This window comes from Eretmochelys imbricata, chromosome 6 (assembly GCF_965152235.1).
Source record: "Eretmochelys imbricata isolate rEreImb1 chromosome 6, rEreImb1.hap1, whole genome shotgun sequence".
NCBI lineage: Eukaryota > Metazoa > Chordata > Testudines > Cheloniidae > Eretmochelys > Eretmochelys imbricata.
The window spans coordinates 124,356,658-124,383,796 of NC_135577.1; the positions used below are offsets into that span (position 1 = coordinate 124,356,658).

The 27,139-nt window shown below is 43.8% G+C and overlaps 1 protein-coding gene across 1 annotated transcript in view; it reads right to left on the reverse strand.

Annotated features, from left to right (window-relative positions):
• SAMD4A (sterile alpha motif domain containing 4A) overlaps positions 1 to 27,139 on the reverse strand; it is a 202,805-nt gene that overhangs the window by 46,710 nt on the left and 128,956 nt on the right. The window contains exon 4 of the mRNA XM_077820758.1: positions 4,447 to 4,710. Coding sequence (XP_077676884.1) covers positions 4,447 to 4,710 — 264 coding nt within the window. The remainder of the gene's footprint in view (positions 1 to 4,446; positions 4,711 to 27,139) is intronic.

The window sequence follows — 27,139 nt, forward strand, 5'->3', positions numbered from 1 at the left end:
GAGCCCGAATATCTACACCACTATCGTTCAGCCCTGCAGCTTGAGACCCGTGAGCCCAAGTCAGCCACGGGTGTTTAATTGCAGTGTAGACAAACCCATAAATATGCTGGCAGAGATTGTAAGGGTAGACCTACCCTCAGATACATCAGTATAAACTCCACTGACCGCTACAGCAAAGGTGAGATAATGCTACGATATAAACTAAAGTAATTCAGGAGAGACCCTGGATTTGCACCAATATATCTAAAAGCAAAGTTTGGCCCACAGCATGTAGTTACGGAAGAGGCCACGCCTTCCTTTAGCTGCAAGGCAATGTCTTCTGCAAAGGTAAGGGAACTGGGTGGAAGATATTAAATTATGGGGCTAAATCAGCGACTCTCACCTGCACTTCTGCTGCAGCTGAATCAACGGTTTGAAGCTGCATCTTAGAACTCTGTCTTTTCACAATTTCAAAGCCACTCACTATGCATCATTTTTATCATACTTGAATACGAAATGGACATCTCTGCAATGTGCTGGGATCCACTCCTGACACTGTATGCACACAAGCAACCCTTACTCACATGGACAGTACCACCAGCTTCACTGCTACTTATGTGAACAAAGCTCACTCATGTGAGTTTGGGTTCCAGGATTGGGCTGGTAATGGAACGCTAGACATAGAAAATTCACAAGTTGCATTTCTGAATGAATAATGCATCTCGTTGTATGTCGCTGATGCTAATCCACTTAATCTTTCTCATTCTTAGGGTGTAGACTTCATGCTGCCAGCCCAGCTACACATTGTAGCAGTGCATAATCTGATAGTTTAGATGAGAGGACAATGGGCTATGGAGAACACTGGTTTGCATCAGCTGAGGATCCAGCCCAATATTTAGTTCCACCAAAAATATGATCAAAATGCTAGCATTGTAACTCAGAATTTTGACTTCTCTTTTTGATGTCCATTTCAGAACATGTCTAGAGGGCACAGGAGAACTGGCAATCATACCCTCCTGCACTGAGACGACCTGCACACAAAACTCAGAGACTACGGAACTTGGGAGATAATGCAAAATATCCAGTTCCTTGTGACAACCACTGTAGCCACTGCCTGGCACTAACATGATGAAAGATAAGGAGGACTAGTGGCACCTTAGGGACTAACAAACTGATTTGAGCATAAGCTTTCGTGAGCTACAGCTCACTTCTACTCTGAAATCTGTCATGATGAAAGATGGAACCCCCAACATCAGGACAGGTAGATCTGGTTACAAAAAAAGTTACAAAACTTTTGAACAGCAGCTCTCAAACCATTGCAGTATTTTTGGCAGCTCCCACTGTATGGTTGGTGAGATTCTGGATAAAATATCGAGACACAGAGCTTCCGGTCCTGCTTGCCTGTCCTCCATCTTATTCTTTTTATTGGTATATGTTTCGCTGCAGCCTGATGATGTGCTCTAGTGTCACATAACAGCTCAAGAGCATAGCAGAACCGGAAGCCTGTGTTTAAAACACCATCTCCCTGCTGTTGTAGATGAGGAAGCTGGGAGGCAACACGCTGAAGAAAGGAAAGAGCTAACGGGTACATTTACTCTGTTGAGCAATCGCCATGAAACAAAGGAATCTGAACATCCTGGCTGAATGCAAGAACAACTTTGCTCATAGACCGTTCTAGGAGAGGACCTTGGAAGAACTAGGCAAAGAAGCAAGGAGTTGAAAGTGCACATATTTATTCTTGGTCAGTGCGGAACCCAGTGGTTGTACTTGCTGACAAACAGTCTCGTAAATAATGTTTGCTCTGAAAAAAGGAGAGGGGAAATGAGATTCCTTTCCCTAAGCCTGTTTCTCTTTGGAGCAGGGAATTTCTTTATTTTTGTGTACCAGACAATGCTGTGCACATTGTTGGTGCAAAACAATGATGATGATGATGATGATGGGTGGAGAAAGATTAAGCACTTTCTGCCCCTTTGTCTTTATACTACATACATATATAAATAACTAAAATAGGAAAAGAACAAGTTAAGTATTATTTAGACAAGTTAGATATCTTCAAGTTGGCAGGGGCTGACACAATACATCCTAGAATACTTAAGGAACTGGCAGAAGAGATCTCTGAGCTAACAGTGATTATCTTTGAGAGGAGGATGGGAGAGATCCCAGAGGCCAGGAAAAGGGCAAATATAGTACCTATCTATAAAAGGGTGAATAAGAACAACCCAGGGAATTGTAGACCAGTAACTTAACTTTGGTACCTGGAAATATTATGGAGCAAATAATCAAACAATTGATTTGTAAACACCCGAAGATAATAAGGTGAGAAGGAAAAGTCAACATGGATTTAACAAGAACAAATCATGTCAAACCAATCTAATATCCCTTTTTGACAGGGTAACAAGCCTTGCGGATAGGACGGAAGCAGTAGATGTGAGCTATCTTGACTTAAGTAAGACTCTTGATACTGTCTCACATGACTGTCTCATAAACAAACTAGGGAAATATAGCCTACACAAACCTACTATAAAGAGGTTGCACAACTGGTTGGAAAACCATACTCAGAGAGTTATCAATGGTTCACACTCAAGTTGGAAGGGTATAACGAGTGGGGTCCCACCAGGCTCTGTCATGGATCTGGTTCTATTCAATATCTTCATAAATTATTTGGATAATGGCATAGAGAGCACACTTATAAAGTTTGCAAATGATACCAAGCTGTAAGGGGTTGCAAGCACTTTGGAGGACAGGTTTAGAATTCAAAATGATCTCGACAAACTGAAGGAAATGGTCTGAAATAAACAGGATGAAATTCAATACGGACAAATGAAAAGTACTACACCACTGTGTTTTCCTCAAGTGTCCTTGGCTAATGGCAGCACAGCTCCTAGAGGAATTAGTGAAGGGACACTCCTCTGCTGATTCTGATTAGCTGCTCTGCACTGATCTCTCTCGGCTCTTTAGTACATGCTGTATTTGATTATTACTTAGTGTTTATATTACAAGAACTGGTAGTCCTAACTGAGATTAGGATCCCATTTTGCTAGACGCTGTGTGCATTGCACCGGGCTTGTCTACATGGGGAAATTTACTGACATAGCCATACGGGTAATTCTTATTCCAGAATATGAGTGTCCACATGGGGAGTTGCACTGGTGTAATTATACCAGTAAATCTCCCTGTGCAAAGAAGCCCTAACACACAGTCCCTGCCTCAAAAAGCTTATAACGTAAATAGACAAGACAGATAAAGGGTGGGGGAGAAACAGAGGCAGGAAGTGACTTGCCCCTGTTCAGAGGCAGGAAGTGACTTGCCCCTGTTCACAGCACAGGGAATGGAACTCACTAATCCAAAGCAACACTAGTGTGTGGAGGCCAGTGACAGAGAAAGGTGCATGTCAGAACTAATGTGAAACTGAAATGGGGCCAGTAGGTGATATCTTTGCTGAGTCCATGAGACATTTCCAAGCATCTGGTTTGCAGCATTCGGTCAACCTCAGTACAGTATTGCCATTCTCAAACACAGTATCATTTTAAAATACATTCTATATAATAATAATTTTAAAAAAAACCCTTGACATTTGAGGCCCAGATCCCGCAGTTAGGCCCACCCTGAAGATCTGATTGCTGGGTAGGGGCCTTAATGGGTTACTTAGAATTCTGCATCCTTTCTCAAAGGATAGTTAGTTTTATTGCTCAAAAGCAGTTAAAAATGCAGGCGTAGTGGAAAATTCAACCAAACCGCACAGAAGAAATTCAATTCAAATAAATATTCTCTCTCAACTACAACTTTTCCAAATACCTGGTGGTATTCTTGTTCCACCAAACTCCACAATGGTAAATCACACATGGCATGCTAAGCTTATACTATGCTACTTTAGACAATAATAAAAAACAAAACAATACAACCCTCCACCCTGCCCAAGAGGATCAATTCTGAACTTAAGGCTGCACATTATAGAGATACAACCTAGCTTTTCAAATAGCTGATGACGTGAAGTGAATTGTGGTCAGATGGCATATTGACACATCAGAGCATCTTGTAATACACCATGAAGGCGGCACAGATCGAAGAACATACTTTGTGTAGAGAAATGCCCACTTGCTCCACTAACCCTATGGTACTGGGTAGCACTCATTTGCTTAGCCTGAAACTAATGCTGAAATGAAAATAATCTTTTGCAAGGCAATGTTTATTTCTTCACTCAAATTAAGCTTTGTGCAAAGATACTGGTATTAAAACATTAATATTCACTAGTACAAAGAGCACATAAATGTATCTTAAATATACACTGGCTGAATTCTCAATGAAAATGAAGAAAAGCTGTCATCTTACAGAAAGTTAGGGGAATATCTTTTCCTTCTATCTATCCCTGTCTTGCCATCTTTTCTTTTCAAATTGTGAACCATATATAATTGGAGCAGAGCCTGTTTCTGGGGGGCGGGGGCAGCAGGGTGTCTCATTTTCACTCACCTTTCATACCACTCCCTTCTTCCTGGAATGTGTTACGAGCAGAAGGCTGATCTTCTAAATGTTCACTCCCACCACTTCCCGAAGAGGCTACACTGCTCTGTGGAGACAGGGGGGCGTGATCGGAGGGGATGCACTGGGGTCCTCTAGCTCGTAAATCCTCATGAGACATCCATCCATGTCCTAGAGGCTGGTTTGGCACATTCATGGGTGGGGTAAGGGACACAGATCGTTTCAAAGGGCTGTGGTGTGTCTGGCCTGAGAGAACTGAAAAAAAATAAAATTAAACAGGTTATTCCCCCCCTCACGTTCTGGGATGCAGCAGAATCCCCAGTGAAGCTAATTAGTTAATCATGGTGTGTACTGCTTGCTTCCAGAACAATTTCATGACTGGCTGCTAGTACCTGAATCATAGCCTGATCTTTCTTTTACCTTCTCAGAAAAAGGAAAGACACAACACCACAAGCAGGATGGGATCACACGATCCAGATCTAATCGCTTAGGAAAAAATGTTGCACGGATTTGATTTCTAATTTTTAAAAAATTGTTAAGTTTTTCACTCTAAAATTATTTTTCCTGGCATCAAGGGCATAGTTACATGCAGGACAGAAAACACAGGTAGTATGAGGCTACATATATTCTGTTGCTACCATTTGTCTTCATTTCTGCACAGACTATTATCTGTCTTGCATAAAAGATGCAGTGGTAAAGTTTTAGATGGAGCAGGAATTTTCAGACAGCTACACTTAGGACCACAGAACTTGCCACAATGGATCAGACCCATACTCCCCCTAGTCCTGCATCCTCTCTGGTGGCCTGCACCAGATGTTTCTGAAAAAGGTGAAATAAAATCCCCATAATGCAATTATGCAACACCTTGGCCATGGGGGAAGTTTCTTCTTACTTCCCTTAGGCAAGTGGTCAGCTTATGCACCAAAGCATGAGCATTTACATCCCTTATAGTTGTTATCCTATCTAATGTAACTGGATGGCTCATCTTCCATATAAACGTCTACTCCTTTTTGAATCCTACTAATCTCTTGGACTCAAAGAGTATGTCTACACTGCAAAGAACGGTACCAAATCTTTGAGCCCAGGTCAATTCACCTGGATTAGTGGGGTTTTAGCTGCAGGGCTAAAAACAGCAGTGTAGACATTTTAACTTGGGTTGGAGCCCAGGCTCTGAGGCCTTCCCCCTTGCCGGGTTTCAGAGCTTGGGCTCCAGCCCAAGCCTGAATATCTACAATGCTATTCTTAGCCTGTCAGCCGGAGACAAATAACCCAGGTTCTAGAGTAGCAGCCGTGTTAGTCTGTATCCGCAAAAAGAAAAGGAGGACTTGTGGCATCTTAGAGACTAACAAATTTATTTGAGCATAAGCTTTCGTGAGCTACATCAGAATGCATCCGATGAAGTGAGCTGTAGCTCACGAAAGCTTATGCTCAAATAAATTTGTTAGTCTCTAAGATGCCACAAGTCCTCCTTTTCTTTTAACCCAGGTTCTGACACTCTGTGCTGTGGGTCTTTCTTTGCAGTGTAGTCATACCCAATCAATCTATGATTAATAATGAGAGCATCACAACAGAGAGGAGCCTAGCAGGTTGGCTATAAAGTGCACGTCTTTCAATCTTCCAGAAAAAACAGACAACAGAAATTATGCTATAAATATGCCTATGTGACAAACAGATTAATCAGATTCCCAAGAATCTCTCTCTTAGAACCGTTTGAGGTTTTTCTCTCTGGCTATATATGTATTTACATTTTCCCTGACTGATATATTAACATAACCCTGTTCAATTTTTTTTGGCAACTAACATTTACAATACTAGGGAAAAGAAGAACAATGCAAACTCCTGTGATTTGGGATTATTTTTGGAGAGTTTTAGCAACATCTGAGAGATTTCAAAGCTGGGTGTGTATTTACCTGGCTTTGAGTTTAAATAGCAATGCAGATGCTCTTGCTTGAGAAGTTAAAAAAAGAAGTTTTAGGACTTCTGAGACTTTTCTGGAAGAGTGTTTAATTCTGAATATAATTTAAATGCAATTATTGTTATCGAAGGATCTGAGTTTCAGGCTACTACTCAAATACATTTCAACATTTTTTCAGTGTCCTTTCAAGGTACCATCTAATTAATTTTTAGGCGCCTGTCAATGAGCCTCTCTCGTCAGTTCATTTTGGTTGTAAATAGGGGCAATTTGGTGTGTGGGGAAGAGGAGGGAAACTGAGGACTTATCTCTGTTTTCTATGGGTGAAATGTATTTGAAAAGATTGCTCTGTTTTGCTTCAGAAAATTCAAATTCAATTATTTGTAGAGTCATTAATTTGACACAGACTGACTGAACTACAGATGCATTTAGGGTATTTGTTTTAATCTAGATAAGTAAGGTTTAAACGTCCATTTAAACACGTTTTATTATAGTGCATTGAATGGAAGTGGTCAGTTTTTGGGGGGGCTGTTTGCTCCAAGTCAAAATACTTCTGGATCCACTTGTTTGCAGGTTCTAGTAAACTGCTCTAACTGGTGATATTGAGTTTTAATAGTGGTCTCTCGGTGGCACATCTGTTAAAACAAACAGAACATCAGAAAATTCCAGCTGTGCTGGGGAAGTCTGTTTGATGGGCCTACTGACAGACTGGCCAGGGGAAATGTAGTTAACTTTCTTAATATTTAAGTGTTGGCAATTAGTCTTCTGTGTTCAGAACCTCAGGCACAAGTTCCTAAATCGGTCTGGATGTAAACTCAAGACAGGATGCGTTATGTTGTGATGGCTACCAGAAATGACTCTGATTTATATATTTCCAGAGAAAGGCTTAATTTCTGCAGAAAAGAGCAAATTCTGCCGGAAGAAGCTCATTACACAACACAGGCAGATTCCTTCACATCCCTGATTTCCAACTGCTTTAACTGTAAGTTTCATCATCAGGCTCAGAAGAGGAGATATGCAGTAAAAATACCCCAGGTTTCAATTTCAGCTATTTCTCTGGTGAAAGCATGTCACCAAGACATTCTTGACTGACCAGAAGCACAGAGACAAGACGAACAAATAGTGTAAAAAGGGGGAAAAGTGAGTGAGAAACTCAGTAACTTTATTTATTTCACGGCTGGTATTATTTATTTGACACTCATTTAAAAGTGGCCTGCTACTGTGCATAATCTAATAGATGACAACACGAGCACGTAGACTCCTCCAATTTCTAAAGAGTTCCTTGGTCTTCAGGTTCTTGCTGTAAGAGAATCTGGTGCCTCTTGAGAACGTAGCAGAACATTGTGCAGGTAGACTAATTGGTTCTCTCTCAATTAAACAATTTGAAGAAAGTGACTCCCTCCAAACTTTTCATGACACAGTAAAAGATGCGTCAATGGGTACTTGGTATTACTTTAAGAGCAATGCTAAATATTAAATGGTTACTTACTGTTACCGTGGTTCTTTGAGGAGTGCTGCAGATGTGTATTCCATTTAAGTATGTACGTGCCCAGCACGCTGGAGCTGGAGATTTTGTCTAGACGTACCCACAGAGGGGTGGTGCTTGCGCCTTGTGGCTGCAGCCCCCCTCCCCTGACTATATATGGCAGCGCTGCTCTGACCCCCTCCTTAGCTCATTTGAACTGAACATCTATAAGAGGGGACTCTGATGCAGAGGAGACAGAGGGTGGGTCATGGAATACATGTCTGCATTACATCTCAAAGAATCACAGTTAAAATAAGTAACCATTCCTTCTTCTTTGAGTACATGCAGATGTGTATTCCACTTAGGTCACCTCCAAGCAGCGGTGCTCGGAGTCTATTGAAATAAGGATCACAGGAGCGCCCTTCTTAAGTTTGCATCCACTCTGGAAGATGCAGTAATGGCATAATGGCCTGTAACTGTATGATGGAGGACCATGTGGCAGCCTTGCAAATATCCAGTATGGAAATGTCACTGAAGTCCACTAGTGAAGTTGCTTGAGCTCTTGTCGAAGGAGCTCGCATTCACTGAGGAGACATAGCCGAAGCTATTTCATATGCAGTCTTTCATATGCAGCTTTCAAGCTATTTCATATGCAGTCATAGGATGTTATCCATCTAGAGATGGCCTGTGAAGAGACGGCTGGGCCCTTCATGTGGTTTGCATATGACATGAACAGGTGAGGTGAAGCATGAAATGGTTCCGTCCTATCCAGATAAGAAGCTACACATCACCTGACATCCAAGGTACGTAAAGGCTGCTCCTCTGGAGATGAATACAGCTTAGGAAACAACACAGGTAAATATACTGCATGGCGCAAATGAAACTGAGAAACCACTTAAATCAAAAATTTAGGGTGTGGTTACAAAGTCACCTGGTCTTCAGAGAACTGTGTGTAAGGAGATCTTGCCATCAGAGCCTGCAACTCTTACACCCTTGTTGCAGATAATAATTGCTACCAGGAACTCAGTTTTCTGACATCAAACGGGCAGTAGACCAGATGCTAGGGGCTTGAATGGGGGACCCCATTAGAACCATCAGAGCAGTGTTTAGGACTGGTTCTCATAGCACAAGATATAGATGTAGATGGAGAAGCCCTTTCAGAAATCTCACCACCATGACATTGGGGAAGACTGATTTTTCCCTGGACATGTGGGTGAAATGCAAATACTTCTGCCAGATGTACTCTCAATGAACTAAGCACAAGCCCCAACTTCTGACGGTGTAGCAGGTACCCCAAGATGTCCTGGACTGAAGTCTGCATTGGTTGGATCATGTGGGCCAAAGACCACACTGAAAACCTCTTCCACTTTGCTAAGTAGGCCATCCTGGTAGGGACTTCCTACAGGTGAGGACTTGTTGGATAGCCACTGAGCACAGCTCTTCTTCGTTCAACCATGCAGTAGCCACACCATGAGATGCAGGGAGCAGAGATCAGGATGGAGAGGAAGCAACATGGGAGGCTGAATCGACAGCGTGAGAAAGTCGAAGAACCAGCACTGGCTTGGCCATGCCCGTGCAAGGAGACTGAGCTTGGCCTCATCTGCCCTGAGCTCGAGGGTTACCTAAGAAATTATCGGGATGGGGGAAAGGCGTATAGGATAGTCGACTACAAACTGCAGTGGAAAGCATCGGAGGGGGAGCTTGCACTGAAGCCCCTGCCCAGAGAGTAGAACAGGTGACATTTCCTGTTCTCCCTTATAGCAAACAGGTTGATTGTAGGAATGCCCCATGATGCAAAGATGACCTGCAGGACACCACCTATCTTCAGGGACCACTTGTGATGGTCCACGAGATGATTCTGTACCCCGGGCAAGTGGACAGCTGTTGGAGTAATGTTCTCCTCAATGCAAAACTGCCACAGATTCATTGCTTCTAGGCAGAGTGCCCTGGAGTATGCTCCTCTTTTTTTATTCACATAGTACATCATGGTGGTATTGTCGGTAAGTATGCGAACCACTGAGTGTCTGATATGGTCATGGAAGGCACGACATGCCTTGTGGATGGCCTGAAGTTCCAGCACATTGATATGGAGTGAGGCCTTCTGCTCAGACCACAGTCTCTGTACCTTCAGCGACCCCAGGTATGCCCCCAACCCAGCAGGGAGGCGTTGCTAACAAGTGACTTGGTTGGCGATGGCTGGACAAAGAAAATGCCTTGGCAAACATTCTGTGGAGAGGTCCACCACTGCAAGGAGTCTAGGACTGGTGGAGGAAGACAAACAAGTCAGTCCAGAGAATGAAGAGTAGGACAGTAGATTGTTCTGAGCCACATTTGAAGGGGGCGAGGGCACAACCTTGCAAACTGGACCACCTGCATGCAAGCGGACATCTGCTCCAGCAGTCTCAGACACATTTGAATGGTCATGGAAGGCTGAAATTGCAGACTGAGGCAAAGATTTCAAATTGTCTGAAAACTGTCGGTCGGCAAGAATACTCTCGATGTCATGGAATATAATAGCATCCCAGTTCACTCCATTTTTTGAGTGGGAGCCAAAGATGATTTTCTGGTATTTAGAATGAGACCCAAACACAGTCAAGCACATGCAGAGTGGGACTGATGTGAGCAAGAACTTCCTCTCTGGATCTGCCCCTCGGTGACCAGTCGTTGAGGTACAGGAAGATGTGGATTCCCTTTTTTCTGAGATATGCCGTAACCACGATCACACATTTGGTGAAAACTCAGGGATGGAAGAGAGGCTGAACGGGAGGATGTTGTATTGAAAGTGGTGTTCTCCCGTATACAGTCGGTACCGGCATCTCCCTCGTCCTTACCAGACTTGAAGGATGCCAGGAGGTCAGAACTGGAGTCAACAGTACAAGGAAGGGTCAGAAGTACCCACACTGTCCTGCACGCTGGCAACAGCTCTGTGCCAGTCCGTGCTTTTCCTGGGGGAGGCAGAACAGTCGCCCCAAGACCTGGCGAGATCTTGATCAGTCTTACGTGACCTCTTCCTCGGCGCAGTCAACGGGGAAAGGCTCCTCCGTTTCTTCAGAGAGGCACCTGCTCCAGAACGTGAAGAGACAGTGCTCTCGGGGCCCGAGGGTCATCATCCACCAGATGAGGGACTCAGTACCAGATCAGGCCACAAGGCCTGTCCGAGCAGGTGGTGCGTAAGGTGAAGGTCCCAAGCTACCCAAGTTCTTTTCTTGAACAATCTACAGATCATGCAATGGCCCTGGAGGTGAGCTGTGCTGAGACAGAGCAAGTACCACGGGTGGGGATTGCTCCTCCACAGTAAGGACAATGTTTAACCCCCAGTGAGTGCATCACCACGGGAACAGACTACTAACTAACACTAACTACTAGTTTATATACAATAAGAAGCGAGACTAAGTCTATTTGCAAGGTTGTGAGGCTAAAACTCACACAGAGCTCTGACTCCAACCACAGGCAGTAAGAAGGAACCGAGGGGGGGGTCGAGGCAGTGCCGCCTCATAAAGCTAGGGGAGGAGTCACAGCCCCGAGGTGTGAGTGCCACCCCCTATACGTACTGCTAGACAAAATCTCCAGCTGTGGCGCCCTGGGCGTGTACCTATCCAAGTGGAATACACGTCTGCATCTACCTCAAAGAAGAATTAAACATTGCTAAGCATTGTGGGTTTCTTGCCGGGAAGCTAGATACATTTAAGAATCTCTGGTTGGACAAGACGGGTCAGTGAGCCCTGATAAAAGTGCAGGGAAGATGAATGAGGCATCCTTGCCTTTGCAATCATACTCTGAAAGTTAGTGACACACTTCAACTCTGCACTTGTCCTTGTTGAACCTCATCAGATTTCTTTTGGCCCAATCCTCCAATTTGTCTAGGTCACTCTGGACCCTATCCCTCCAGCATATCTACCTCTTCCCACAGCTTAGTGTCATCCACGAACTTCTTGAGGGTGCAATCCATTTCACCATCCAGATCATTAATGAAGATGTTGAACAAAACCGGCCCCAGGACCGACCCCTGGTGCACTCCGCTTGGTACCAGCTGCCAACTAGACATCGAGCCATTGATCACTATATGTTGAGCCCAACGATCTAGCCAGCTTTCTATCCACCTTATAGTCCATTCATCCAGCCCATACTTCTTTAACTTGCTGACAAGAATACCGTGGGAAACCATATCAAAAGCTTTGCTAAAGTCAATTTATATCACATCCACTGCTTTCCCCATATCCACAGAGCCAGTTATCTCACCAGAGAAGGCAATCAGGTTGGTCAGGCATGACTTGCCCTTGGTGAATCCATGTTGACTGTTCCTAATCACCATCCTCTCCTCCAAGTGCTTCAAAATGGATTCCTTGAGGACCTGCTCCATGATTTTTCCAGGGACTGAGGTGAGGCTGACCGGTCTGTAGTTCCCTGGATTCTCCTTCTTCCCTTTTTAAAAGATGGGCACTATATTTGCCATTTTCCAATCGTCCAGAACCTCCCCCAATCACCACATGTTTTCAAAGATAACGGCCAATGGCTCTGCAATCACATCAGCCAACTCTCTCAGCATCCTTGGATGTATTAGATCTGGACCCATGGACTTGTACATGTCTAGCTTTTTAAAATAATCCTTAACCTGTTCTCTTCACCACTGAGGGCTGCTCATCTTCTCCCTATACTGTGCTGCGCAGTGCAGCAGTCTGGGAGCTGACCTTGTCTGTGAAGACCGAGGCAAAAAAGCATTGAGTACTTCAGCTTTTTCCACATCATCGGTCACTAGGTTGCCGCCCCCATTCAGTAAGGGTCCAACACTTTCCCTGACCTTCTTCATGTGATACTCATGCATCCTGCAGCAGTACATCCTATCACTCTGAATGCTAGCCAAGATGGTGGACTAGGTTATTGCTCCTCCTGAATCATTCTGAGGAGACCTTCCTCAGACACTCTTTATTTGGAGCACTGGGGTTTAATGGGGCAGGGCCCAGAGCACGCAGATCGTTGTCTGTGGGGAGGTAAGCCATTCGTTTGTCAGTCCTAATTTAGATCATTAATTCGTTTCTCTGTTGCTGCTCTGATCCTGCAATCCACACTCATGCCAAGATCTCATTGCCTTCAGGGGGAGCTTAGCTGTGTGTTGCAGACACACCTAGCCCTTATGAGGGTGTAGTGTAGCTTCCCTCGACAGCATGGTGAAGGGATTGGTCCATAAGTCAGTGTTCCCTCTGCTGTGCTTTGTTCCCCAAGGGGTGCTGGCAGGCAGCCATGAGGAAAGCACATGCACTGCAAATGGGTCTGTCCCCCGCACTTGGAAGAAGCAAGAAAGGTCAGTTCATCCCCTCAAACACACCCTGAGGCACCTGAGTGAAGGCCAGCCACACTCTGGGAGTTAATTATTAATTGTGAGGGCCTAGATAGGCTCATTAAATGGTTTGTGTCCCAGGGAAAGTTGCACTAAATGATCTGGAGCCAATTTTCCCCAATGGTGTCTGGAATTGCCAGAGACTGCAGTCTATCTCTCAGTTTTCAAACCAATTTAGATTTAAAATTAATAGAAAAAAACCTCATGACAATGCCCTGGCCTACTCCAGACACTGCTGGGATGCAGAACTCTTCCTAGCAGAGCCAGGATTTTGAACGTACTGTAGCAAAGAGAGGCTAATAACTTCTTCTCCAGATGACTGAGGCTATGGTTTACAACAGAGAAGACATTTTCATCTGGTCTGCAGAAACAGCTACTGGAGAAAGACTTGAAATTTGCAATCCTTTATTCAGGAACCCTGGTGTGTGGTCTGTGGTAGCCAGTCAAGGCCAGCTCCTCAGCCGGTGTCAATCTGCATAGCTCCTTTGGCACGTTAGATAACACTAACTGCATTACAGTTAAAAGACTGACGTGCAGGAAGATCCTGAAACTTATTTAGGGCAATTCTGAGGTGGGATGGTTTATCTCTTTGATCGCTTTCTCTGTGAAACAGACTCTGTTCGCTCCCAAACTGACTGTGGCTCTTTATCCCATACTGTTGATCCATGTAGGATGTGAGCCATGCAGACTGGGGTTTGTTTATTCTCTCTCCCTTTTTGAAGTGGGGTTGCCTTTTTTATACACAAGGGCTAATTTCAGGAGCATTTTTCACTAATGACCATGAGGAACAGCAAACGATGTTTTTGCTGCGGCTTCTTGGGAGGGCAGACCAAATGTTCAGAAGGCAAAAAGCAGCCCCTCCCGTAATTAGAGCATGGGGCTTGGGTTCTATAATCAGCTCTGCCATCGATGCAATGTGCAGCCTGGGACAAGTGGCTTAACTTTTCTCTGCCTCCGTTCGCCCATCTCAAAATGTGGAAAAGAGTATTTTAAAGTGCTGTGAGATTCTCTGCACAGCACAATGGTGGAGATATTAGTGACTCCATCACTAAGATTTACCTCTAAAACCGAACTAGAAATTCCTCGATGTCATGCTGCAGTGGCTGAATTTGACACAAATGGCCTGATTTATGGTCCTCCCAGGCCCCATTGTGTCACTCCAGCCCTGGCCGCTGGGGGAAATCCCATGGTGCAAGGTGGTTTGCTGGGTGGTGCGGAGTTGTTGGAATGGCTCTTTGCTTCCTCCATCCTCAGAACTTCCAGGGCAAGGGGCCTGCCAGGGATATTGCTGGGGTAGGGAAACCAGGCCAGAACACCCTGGGGAGTGACTATTTTCAATTGCTGGATAAAGGGTGACCAGATGTCCCGATTTTAGAGGGACAGTCCCGATATTTGGGACTTATTCTTATATAGGCTCCTATTACCCCACACCCCCGTCCCTATGGGTCACCCTAGCTGGATGGCTCCTAAGGGCCACTGCAACCATGCATAATTTAGAGTGGTCCTGCAGTGGCTCTAAACTATGTGGATACAATGTGGAACACAGTTCTCTAGTTGATGGAGTAAGAAAACATGGTCCAAAGCACATCTCTAACCCTACTGGCACTTGGGTGGGGTTTTTTGTTTTTAATTTAAGAAGCAGTGTGCCCTCTGGGGGCATGTGTGTAAACCATGTTTCCTTAGAATATGTCACCAAATGATGTTGCCCTGTCACCTACTGTATTTTTTTACTCTGCAACTCTGTGGTTATAAGCTAAAGCCCAAGAAAATAGACACATAACACAGCAGTTTGATCGCAACTAGTTTCCCATTTGAAATCACTGTGTTCTCAGCCCGTCCTGGCTCCTTGCACCTCTATGCACTGCTCAGTTCGTGGACCAGACTGGGACAATACTGAACAGCTCCTTTTGTTCATTTGCAAGGAAACAGCAAGTTCAGAACAGAACAGGCCCTTTCCCCCCAACTGCTATTCAAATCATTAGGAAGAGTCTGTTCCAGGAAAAGCACCCTGTTAAGGCAAACAAATTGCTTGCCTCTTTCACAGTTTCTCCTGCTTTCTCTAGTGAAGAATCCAGAAACAAAAGCCAGTATGAATCATACAGGCTGTCCTGCTATTGGTCCCTTTTCCTGCAGTAGTTCACTCACATAGCCAGTGACATACAGACGAATGCAAAAGCTCAGGCTTGTATGAAGCAGATCTTGATGAAACTACTGTGTTGAAAAATGTATCCCCTAACCCTTGAGGCCTTCTCTTTACACTCTATGCTCCGGCTTTTGTTGTTGTGATTGTAACTTCAGTTTTGAAGCATCAAAGAAGCAAACTCTGGTCTCTGAACTGTATACCAACAGCTGAGGGGAATAAAATCACAACCCAAAACCCGTTATCGTTCTGCAGCTCAGCTTTTTCAAGCAAACTAAAACCTGACTCTTTTAAATGATGGCACGGTTGCCCATAAAAGATAAAGATTAGATACAGTAGCAATAATGCATTCGTTACAAGTACTGCTGATCTTTTAAAGTAGCTCCTGTAGGGCCTAATCCAGCGTCCACTGAAGTCAGTAGGAATCTTTCGAAATACGATAAGCAGTGATCTCTTACCTGGTAGTTTGGTTTCAGTTGCAACTCACTGCACAGCTAGTATTATTATTATTATTTGCTCATTCATAGGACGGCAGCATGCACATGCCCCAGTAAGGACTGGGACCCTTTTGAGCTAAGCACGGGACAAACACAGATGCTGACACTACACTGTCATTGCCCTGACACAAGGAGCAAATCCACAACCACGGCTAAGTCTTCGTGTCCTGGTTGCTTCCAAAGGCATGGACACAGCTATCCCACAGCTGCAGTAAACAAAAAGTAGCGATCTCTGGAGAGGGACCCTGCAAATTCTACTGAACAGCAGAGGCCTTGTAATATTCTATTCTACAGATTCTTATACCCACACTTATCATTATAACATATCTGAAAGCCTTCCAGTTGCGGATTAATGTGACTAATATCTGTCAGTTTTAAATTCAGGTGGTCATTTAAAATGTGGGATAAAAGAAAACCGAAAGTCTCAGGATGAACTCCTGGCTGTACTGAAGTCAATAACAAAACTCCCATTGACTTCAGTGGGGCCAGGATTTCACCCACCGCCTTCTCGGTCGGTATTCAGTGACAAGGTTATGGACATTATGGGAGTTTTGCAAGAAAGCTCTACCCCTGTCCATGCTGTATCTGTTCTGTGGATGAAAAGAATCTTAGTTCCCAGGGCTGTTCATGAATAGCAACATTTCATTGTTAACCCAAGTCTCAATAATTGCTCCACAATTTGCTGATTTTGCTGTTGGTTCCTAGGGAGGGTTCCTACCAGCTTGCTGACCAAGCTCTCCTAAATAAACTCTCTGGTGACTCAGCAAATTTCCTCTCGTCTTCTCTTTCCCCTTAACAGGTGGAGACCTCAAGGGACAGTAAATTCTGTTTCACTCCCCAGAATAGAATCAGAAACACAAAGAGTTGACAACTCCTGTAAACTTCCATATAGAAGTGCTACCAAACTACCTGTTCTCACTTGAACTTCTTCATATTATCTTCCCTTCACACATGATCTTCCCTCACAGCTGTCACTTAGAAATACTGGTAAGCAACTTGGGGTTTCTCTCTGAGAAAGCTGCACCGATATAACTTAAAGTGTGAATTTAAACTGATACCTAAACTGGTGCAAAGAGCACCTTTGTGGATGCTCTTATTTCAGCATGAGGGGCTTATTTTGGTTTAGCTGAAGCTGATTAGGAACAGGTTTAACTAAATAGGAATAAGCCACTCATATCCTGAAATAAGAGTGTCCACCAGCCTTTTACATCAGTTTAACTATACTGGTTTATAATTATAATAATAATAGATAATACTAATAATAATGATCCCTGGCTCTTACATAGCACTTTTCATCAGTAAATCTCAAAGGACTTCACAATCCTTTATATTCAAGTTATACCACAATTTTCTCACCAAGTCCTTAGTTCCCTGTTCACCAGGGGCCATATTTCCAAAGGTATCTAGGTGCCTAAAGATGCAGATAGGTGCCCAGTGGGATTTTCAAACGCTCCAAGGCAGGTCAGGCACCTAACTCCTACTGAAATCAATAGGAATTAGGCACCTAACCTGCTTAGATGCTTTTGAAAATTCCACTGGGCACCTATCTGCATCTTTAGACACCTAAATACCTGTGGAAATCTGGTCCCATGTGCTCTGTGCTGACTTGTTCCACACTCAAGCTTCCCAGCCCCCAAAGTTCTGCTGAGGATGCTACACAGCAGGCTGGAGGGACTCAAATCACAAAAGAAAGCTGAGGGAGGTCTAGTTTCTTCTTCTTCCTCCCAGAGGGAAACTTCTAAATCAAACTGCCTTTTCCTGCAACACTGCATCAACATTTAAAAAGCTCTAACCAGCGATGAAGAGACTCTGGGACAAATCTGTGGCTTGTTTACATCAGTGTAGTTTCACTGAAAGTCAATGGAGCTGTGTCCATTTATATCTGCTGAAAATCTCGCCTCTAGGTTATTAAAGATACTTGGCAGGTTACTGGTGATGAGGTATTAAGTACCAGTCCCCGCCACAGTGGCAAGCGAAGGCAAAGGTGCTGATATTTATTTGTGGATTTATTAGCTGCATCATGCATCGATCACTTGCTGGGGACTGCTCAACAAAAACTCCATCTTTGAGAAAATGTTTTCCTTCAGAAGAAGAGGTAGATTTGATAGCATTAGCTTCTATACCGGAATACACTTTAGATGGATAGCCCTGCACCGTGCCTCCACCTCCCCCTGGCAAGCTACACAATCATCCTGGAAAGCACGCGGTAGGGTGGATTTCAGAAATCTGCCTGTACACAGCATTGGGCAACCTTTGGTCCATTCCCATAGTGCCTGAGAACCATAAACAGTCATTAACATTCACATAGAAACTGCTAAAGTGGACATACTACTTGGAAAATGCATGTTTTTGACAGTAATGAACCACTGAAAAAAAATGATGTATGTATAAGTCACATCATATACAACTGTCTAGGAAATATCACACAGGAAGTTACATGAATGTAAAAGAATTACTTACTGCCTTTGTCATTTGTCATTAAATCATTCTGTCCTCCTCCCATCCAGGCTACTTGTTAGTTTTTCCTTCTTCTATTATTTTTCTTTTCTTTTCACCCTCTCTCATGCTCTCACTCTGTCCTGTTCTCTTGTATATACTAGATCAATGGTTCTCAAACTGTGGGTCCGGCCCCCAAAGTGGACCACAATCCCGTTTTGACAGGGTCGCCAGGGCTGACGTCAAACTTGGTGGGGCCAGGGGCTGAAGCCAATGCCCGAGGGTGGCAGGACCTGGGCTCAGGCTTTGGCCCCCCCTGCCCGGGACAGCGGGGCTCGGGCGGGCTCAGGCTTTGGTCCCCTCTCCTCAGGTTGTGTCATAATTTTTGTTGTCATAAGGGGGTTGCAGTGCAGTGAAGTTTGAGAACTGCTGCACTAGATGCACTGCCCCAACTGTGTGTGCTCTGTTCCCAGAAGGGTTGCGATCTGTCCTTCCTGACCTGCTGAGGCTTGTTAGATTCCCTTGCATGCATCTCTTGCTTCAAAGGGGGTTCTGAACAGACCATCACATTATGTAAGTTAGCGGTGGGAAAGACCTGAGCCCTTTCCCTGGCAAATGCAGGATACAGTCCCCCCACTAGAGGATGTGAAAGATACTTAACTGATACTACACATCACACGTTACCCAGAAAGCTAGTCTGACTCCATCACAAACAGCACTGGTTGCTAATGCTTCTTGATAATCCCCAACTCAATATTTAACAAGGATATTTCGTACTTCCACTGGTAACACCAGCCCTGCTGTCCAACCTACCACAACACATGTATCAGTCCTACTCAGTAGAACCCCAGCCAAACTCGCTAACCATCCTGCTACCTTCTCCAAAAGATGAGAGTTTACAGGTGTAAAAAGTCTGCCCCAATCTCTATCAGCATTGCAGGATTTCCTTCCGCTAGACGCTGACGCAAACATATATCTGCTATGTAACAAAACAAATTCTCAAACTATATTGATCGGCCAATTGGAAAGTCAGAAGTCACAAGAGAACACTGAACATCAACCAGCGTCTAATAGAATTACATAACAAATGAGAGCAACACACTTAACGCAAATAGTTCAACTTCAGGACTGCCAATAACGAGCCATTAATTGCCGTGCATTTTATCCATTTGCGTTTGGATAGCTCTGCTTTGAATCTGAGACAGACACAAAGTCTTAATATAGCTGGAAAGGAAACATCCTTGCTGCAGTCTCCCCACTGCACTTTCATAGGAAGCAGTCATGAAGCAGATGTTGCTTACACAAAGTATGGAAACATCAAATCACTGGACCTATTATCCAACCCTCCTTTAGCAATTTAAAGGATGTGATATCAGTAAGCATAACAGCAAACATTTCCCCCCAAAAAAAATATCTGAAAAGGGGAAGGAAGCTATAATTATGGGAGCTGTTCAAAGTCTTAGTAAATGAAGCAAAATAACTATTTTGTACACTGCTTCTTTAAACCATAAGTCAGAGGTTAGTTCAGTGTGTGTTACTGAATCAGTGTAATGCAGCCATTCCAAATGTTACTGACAGGCAACATTTGACGGCCAAGATCCAGTTCGACCAAAATCCAGACCTGATCCAATTCAGATAAAATAAGAGCCAGTCCGCTCCATTTTTTCCCCGATGTTCAGAAAAGCAGTTTGTATATAATATTATCTATAGCAATTTCTATATAGTTTTTAGAGCTAAATAGTCAAATAGGAACATTTTTTGTGAAAATTTTCATGGAAAAAATTGACCCTTTTGGTCAAAACATTTTGAAATTAGAATTTTTTTCAACCATCTCTAGTATCTGTACATTTTTCATGCCTTTTGCTTGCCTCGCAGTTCAGCAAAACACGACATGGGACGGGGGGGGTAGTTCCTGTGGACTTCCGACCGACAAACGGGGAAGTGCTGGAAATGTCACAGGAAAGCCAGTTCTCATGACACTGCCAGCAGGTTGCTGTTGGAGGGAATGCTAGGGGGATGAGAAAGGTAGCTCTCTGAGGACCAGATTAGGCCCAGCTGCTGCACAGGTGTGCAGAGAGCGGGTGTGTGTTCACAAGCCCTAGCACCCCTCATGCACCAGCCAGGGATAATCATAGTCTCTGTACTCTGAAATCAAAGAGGCTGCTCCCTCTTAATGCCCTGAGCATGTCAGCCATTCCGTGGGTGTCTCACAAGCTAAACTGGTCAATCTGAGCCAGGCCATGAAAGGCAAAACCAGAATCAGACCTACCTCCTACTACAGTAGGAGGGGGAGACAAAGATGTTTTATTTATTTGTAGGTTTATTGGTCTCATCCATCCAGCATTCTCTGGGTACGTCTAAAGAGCTTAAAATAAAACATAACATGCTGACCAATGTCTGTTCTAAGCAGCCTCCCAGGATAAACGGAGCATATTCCTCACCCACACCAAAGCCTGGAAAGGAACAGATGAGCTTTGTAGCAAGCCTTCTGGCTCCACTGAACCAACAAGGGAAGTGAACGTCCACAGCCGAGGGCCCTCCATTGAGAATGCCCAGCCACCATTCCCCAGATATTCAAATCTGAGGCTATGTCTACACTATAGCCTATGTCAGAAAAACGTATGTTGCTCAGAGATGTGACTTTTCCACCCCCCCGAATGACATAAGTTATGCTGACATAAGTGCTCGTGTGTACAGCGCTATGTCAGCAGGAGAGCTTCTCCCGTCAACATAGCTTATGCTGCTCGTGGAGGTGGTATTTTTATACCAACGGGAGAACTCTCTCCCATTACATAGAGCATCTTCACCACACGTGCTGCCACAGGGCTGCACATATAGATGTGGCCTAAGGCTTAGCAAAACCAGGCCAACAAAACCAACCCATCTGATCTCAACGGTCATGTAACAAAGAGGGAATGAGGCAGTACTTAGATAGCCAGGACTCAAACAACATCAGGCTTTACAGATCAACATTGCCATTTTATATTGCCCAGCAAGCAAACTGGAAGCCAAGGAGGGATAGCTTTAATATGCTCCTTGTGGCTAGCTGCACTAATTAAGTAGACCCTGAACTCTGCACTAAATTTAGCTTCTGAGTAGAAGTCAAGGGTAACTCATGCAGAATACATTGCAATAATCCAATCTACAGCTCAAAGGTGTAAGACTGGTGGGGAGAACATCAGCAATAACTGCAATTTCCTAACCTAGTGCAGATGGATAAAGGCACTTTTGGAGCAAAGGGGGACCTAGAAATTCCCCCAGGATGCAGAGAAAAGCCAGGAAGACATCTCCCTTCATTTGCATGGGCAACAGTCTTTTCTGGAGTGAGTCCCACTGCAGCTTACTGTCACCCATGCCATAATTTCTTCTAGTTCCTGGAGCGGCTGGGAAAGTGCACCACAGTTCTGAGAAATCCATCATCTCGGTGCATCTCAACTATTCCCTCCTCCTTTCCCAGTAGCCTCAGGTATGCACTGAGGAGTGACAGAAGAGAAACCTATGGAACCTTGTAAACAGCAGGCTGTTGGGGCAGGTGTGAGCATGGGGATGTCTATGCTTTTTGGGGACTGCAGAAAAGTCGTCAAAACCTCCTGGTCAAAGGTACCGAAGGCTGCTGAGCGGGGGAGGGATAGCTCAATGGTTTGAGCATTGGCCTGCTAAACCCAGGGTTGTGAGTTCAATCCTTGAGGGGGCCATTTGGGATCTGGGGCAAAAATTGGGGATTGGTCCTGCTCTGAGCAGGGGGTTGGACTAGATGACCTCCTGAGGTCTCTTCCAACCCTGATATTCTATGATTCTATGACCTATAAAGAATTATCGTGGATGGCTGACATCTTTCCATTGCTAGCAGGTCATCCATCAACAAAACTAACCATATCTGCACCATACCCAGATCAAAAGCCAGCTTGACAGGGGGTCAAGAAGCCAGAGGACTCAGAAGCAACACAGTTACCCCACTATTCCCTTCTTAGTAACCTTCCCCTGAAAAAGGGAAGTTAAAAACTGGGCTATTGAGTGGCAAAGCTAAGAGACAGTTTCTTAAGCATGAGCGTAACAACCTCTCATTTGAGGAAAAATGGCACTTTGTCCCACTTTGACAGGGTCAATGTGCAATGGGCTGTACAAACATAAGTCAAAGAGACAGGACTTGCCCTGAAGAGCTGACAGCCTAAGGTGCTATGAAATTATGTGGGAGTTGGGCACTTACCATGTTCAGGCACTTCTGAAAATACCACTAGGCCTCTCTGCATCTTTAGGAGCCTAAATATCTTAGCACTTCTGACTTAGTGAAACTGATAATTAATGCCTACCTAGCACTTTGTCTATCCTGTGCTTCTCCAGTCTATTCTCCCCATGCCAGTTGGGAAAGTGACTGAAATAATAACAATCCCTCTCTTCTGAAGTAATCTGTCCAAACCCCTGGCAATTACCTTGCCACTTCTTCTGCCACCTGTCACCGGTCATCAAAGGGTTGCAGTCACCAAAGCTGGAGGTTCGAGTTGTAGATCCCCAGAGGCAATAGTGCTAGAACCAGTCTGTTACAGCCAAACAGAAACGTAAACCACTGCAGCATCCCTCTAGGGAATGTTTTGTTTACTCCATAATCCCTTCTTTCCTTCTAGGAAACACATACCCCACTCTCACTTGACCTCTTGCCCTGCCCAGAATGATATTTTCATACAACTCAACCCATGGAACCCCAGTTTACCCTAACTTTTAAAGAAAACGGTGGAAGTCACTGGCTAAGCAGTTGGAACCTGAGTTTGCTGAAGTGCTAAACCAGCTTTTGACAGCAGTAGCTTTCGCTGGAGGTGCAGATAGAATATTTTCTTTACTACAGTTTATTCAACTAGATCAGTTCAGTGACTAGTTCATTCAAAGTTATGAAACCAACTGGCAGTTTAAAAACCTGGAAAGCTTGTTTTCCTCTTCCAACCTGTGAATGAAAACTAGGTGTGAGGGGATGAGATCTACTAGCCCTAAAATCTTGAAGGACGCAGTGACTAGAAACAATCAGTTCAATTCACTAATTACAGATAATGCTGCCTTTGTTTAATAAATCACTTAGTTTTAAAAGCAAAGCATGTTTTGATAACTTTTTTCTTATGTATCCAGCACATTTAAAATAGTTTTATCAAATAATTTTTTAAACATGCTGGTTATGTGCATTTTAATTGAATTTAAATTTCCATTCAAATAGAACTTGACACAAATCACAAGCAGAAAATTAATCATAATCTAGTAAAAAGTTAAAATACATAATTGATTAAATAAATGTATATAGGACATAGTGTATGTTCCTGGATTAGCAAAAAGAAGCATGAAATTTAGTGTTAAGGCTATGTTTAGTTGCAATTCAACACATTTTAATGGTTACCAACCAATCAGACCAACTTTTCTTTAGGAAAATAACTTAAAAAGTACAAGAAATGCAAAACATGATTAGAATTGATGATTTAAATGGAGGTTTCTGGCTTGCTGGTTTTAATCGGTGATTTAAATCACTTTGTTTTAAGTCAATCCACCCTAAACAGAACTGATCTGAGGGCTGGGGCAGAGGGGATGCAGTGGATTCCCCTGAGCCCCTTTGGTGATGCCAATATAAACTTGGATGTATTATTGTTTATATTATGAATGTTGCTCATTTAATATTATAGGATGTGTGGTGTGCCAAGTTAACGCTGTAGGAGTGGCTTACAACCCACTGGGATTTACTGAGTTCAGTGTTTAATTTCTCAGCCTTGTTGCATGGAAGAGTCTTTTTTTGCATTTATCCTCATATTTATGGCCTCCTTAATAAACCAAGGGGACTTCTTCCACGGCCAGGTACTACTCATTGTGGGTGAGGCTTGCAGACCCTAAGTTTAACTAGAGCATTTGGGAGTAAATTATTATTCTCATTACAGTAACATCTAGGGGCTAGGGGGGGTACATATATAAAGTATATGATGAGATAACTGGCTCTGTGGATGAGGCCTCATCTGGAGTACTGCGTCCAGTTTTGGTCCCCACAGTACAAGAAGGATGAGGAAAAATTGGAAAGAGTTCAGTGGAGAGCAACAAAAATGATTACGGGGCTAGAGCACATGACTTATGAGGAGAGGCTGAGGTAACTGGGGTTATTTAATCTGCAGAAGAGAAGAGTGAGGGGGGGATTTGATAGCAGCCTTCAACTACCTGAAGTGGGGGTTCCAAAGAGGATGGATCTAGACAGTTCTAGTGGTAACAGATGACAGAGCAAGGAGTAATGGTCTCAAGTTGCAGTGTGGGAGATTTAGGTTGGATTTTAGGAAAAACATTTTCACTAGGAGGGTGGTGAAGCACTGGACTGGGTTACCTAGGGAGCTGGTGGAATCTCCTTCCTTAGAGGGTTTTAAGGTCAGGCTTGACAAAGCCCTGGCTGGGATGATTTAGTTGGGGATTGGTCCTGCTTTGAGCAGGGGGTTGGACTACATGATCTCCTGAGGTCCCTTCCAACCCTGATATTCTATGCTTCTATGAAAGTGAGACAGTCCCTCCGAGCTTACAACCCACTGGGATTTTAACACTGACCTCAGTGGGAGCAAAGTGAGGCCAGCAATAAGCACTTGTGAAAAACCCACCCTAAAAAGACAAAGAAGGCGATATTATTCCTATGTTATATATTGGGAGTAGGGCACTGAGTGACAGGAAGTGTCTGGCAGAGATGGGAACAGAACTCCTATCTCTTCAGTGTCAGTCTAGGGTGTTAATCATCCTTTCTCATGAAGGCAAAGGGTGTAGAGTAATTTTGCTTCTTAACAGTGAATATGGAGTTAAACTGTACTGTATTTCCAGTTGACAAATGAAAACTCATATGCAGCAAGCTCATTTTCAGGTGGAACCAATTACACAGGCAAAAAAAGTGAGTGCCTGAATGTAATAAACTATGGGTCTGGAACTTTCATTTCTTACCTCTCTGTCATACATCTTGAGAGGGGAGCCAAAGATTTGTACTGGTTTTATTAAATTGAGTTTTTAAAAGACTCTGCTCATTCCAGTGCCAGCTGCACAGCAGAATATTTAACGATGCATTAATAACTTTAAAAGGAATTGTGTTTGTGTAGGTACAAAAACAGAGAGGGCAAATTACAGACAGTTTGTCTCTGTGAAGGCTGGCACAGTAAGAATCCCATTGAGAAAAGGCAGTTCTTCACAACTGCCCCTTTGCTTTATGCAAAAAGGATCTTTAGTTTTCATTGTTTCACGTTGGGATTTTTTTTAAAGCTCCATTTACACTGCAAATGCAGCCGTGATTTTGTAACCAGGTCATTTTGTAATTATCCTCTGACTCAGCTGCAACAACCATGGCTGGGTCTATACTGTCATTTTTTTCCATAGTGCAACCATGTGTCAAATGAGTTTGCAACCCACATCAATCATCCTGCCTGCGTATGAACCTGTGCATTCTGGGAAAAACTGGGCCTCTACCCCATAATGCCTCAGTGTGGGTTAGGGAGGACATGCACACAGAATGTCATCAGCCACACATGGGGCAATGTGCTCTGGGGTATTTTATCACACAGAGAGCTAAGAGGAAGGAGAATTAATCAAACCAGTTACAGAGACATTGTAAGGGGAAAGGGTACGCTCCTGTCTACGCTGCAAAATAACAGCATTGTGATCTGGGTACAGGAAGTCAACCATGTACTAGCCCTGTAGGAATGACACATGGCAAGGTGCCATGTTTACTAACCAAGAATTAACATGTTGTGTGAAGACAGAAAGCATGCTTAGAGTCAAACATATCATTAATTGGTTAACTTGCAAGCTCAGGTAAGAACTGAAGTATAAGACAAGGCCTAAATGTCTTCCATGGTCTGGCATTCGACATGCAGTAACTGAAATTTTAAAAACAACAGACTCTTTATAGTCTTGTAAGGAAACTGGGGCACTGTGAGAAAACACAGAGCCAGATTCTGCTCTCAGCTACGCTGGGGTCAATCTGGAGTAACTCCATTGAAGTTAATGAGCCAGATTCTGCTCCTATTTACACCAGCATGAGATCACAATCAGACCTGGTGGGTGTGCACTGGTGTAGCTGAGAAGAGTCCAGCTCATGATCTTCATTCTTGGACTGCTGAGCAGAATAATCAGACATCATCACTGTCGTATTGTGTTAGGACACAAAATTGATGACGTCAATGATCCTGAGAACACAGCAGTGCCTTGAAAAACTGTACCTTTAAGAGCCCCATATGGGCTGCCCTTCCTTATCCTTTGCTCTCTCTTCCTCTGAGTCTTCAATCTCTCTCTTGAGCATCACTCTTCCCTAAAATTGCTATTCAATCCCCAGGCCAGATCTTAAAGTTCTTCATTAAATTTTATTCAGTCTTTACCCAGAAGACCCTCTCACCAAAGTCAATGGGAATTTTTCCTGGTTAAATATGGACTTCATAATTTTTCAGTTGCTTTTTAAAAGGGGTGGGTTTTCTGCTCGGCATCCTGTCGCACTCTGAGGACAGTAGGGAATCTGAACAGTCTGGGAGCCTGAAACAACAGTAACTAGAGCAAATCTATAAAGAGCTCCCAACGTTCTATCCGCAGTCAAGGGCCCTTTGTTTCTTCCTTCCCTGGGGCCTACTGGAAGTTTTGTCTAATGTCCACTTGTATTCTCCAGCCATAGAAACAGATACATCTATTAATGGGACACTGTAAATTAAGTACAGAGGAAAAACTATGTCACTTACTTACTACCCTTCCCACAAACAGTAGGGATTGACCACTGTCAGACGGTTGTGACCGACCGGCTGTTAACATTGGGTTGGACTCTCATATCATTTACATTAGTGCAAACCTAGAGTAACTCCATTAAATAGAGTTAATCTAGATTTACACTTGTTGGAATGGAGAACAGAATTTGGCCCATAGTTATTGTACC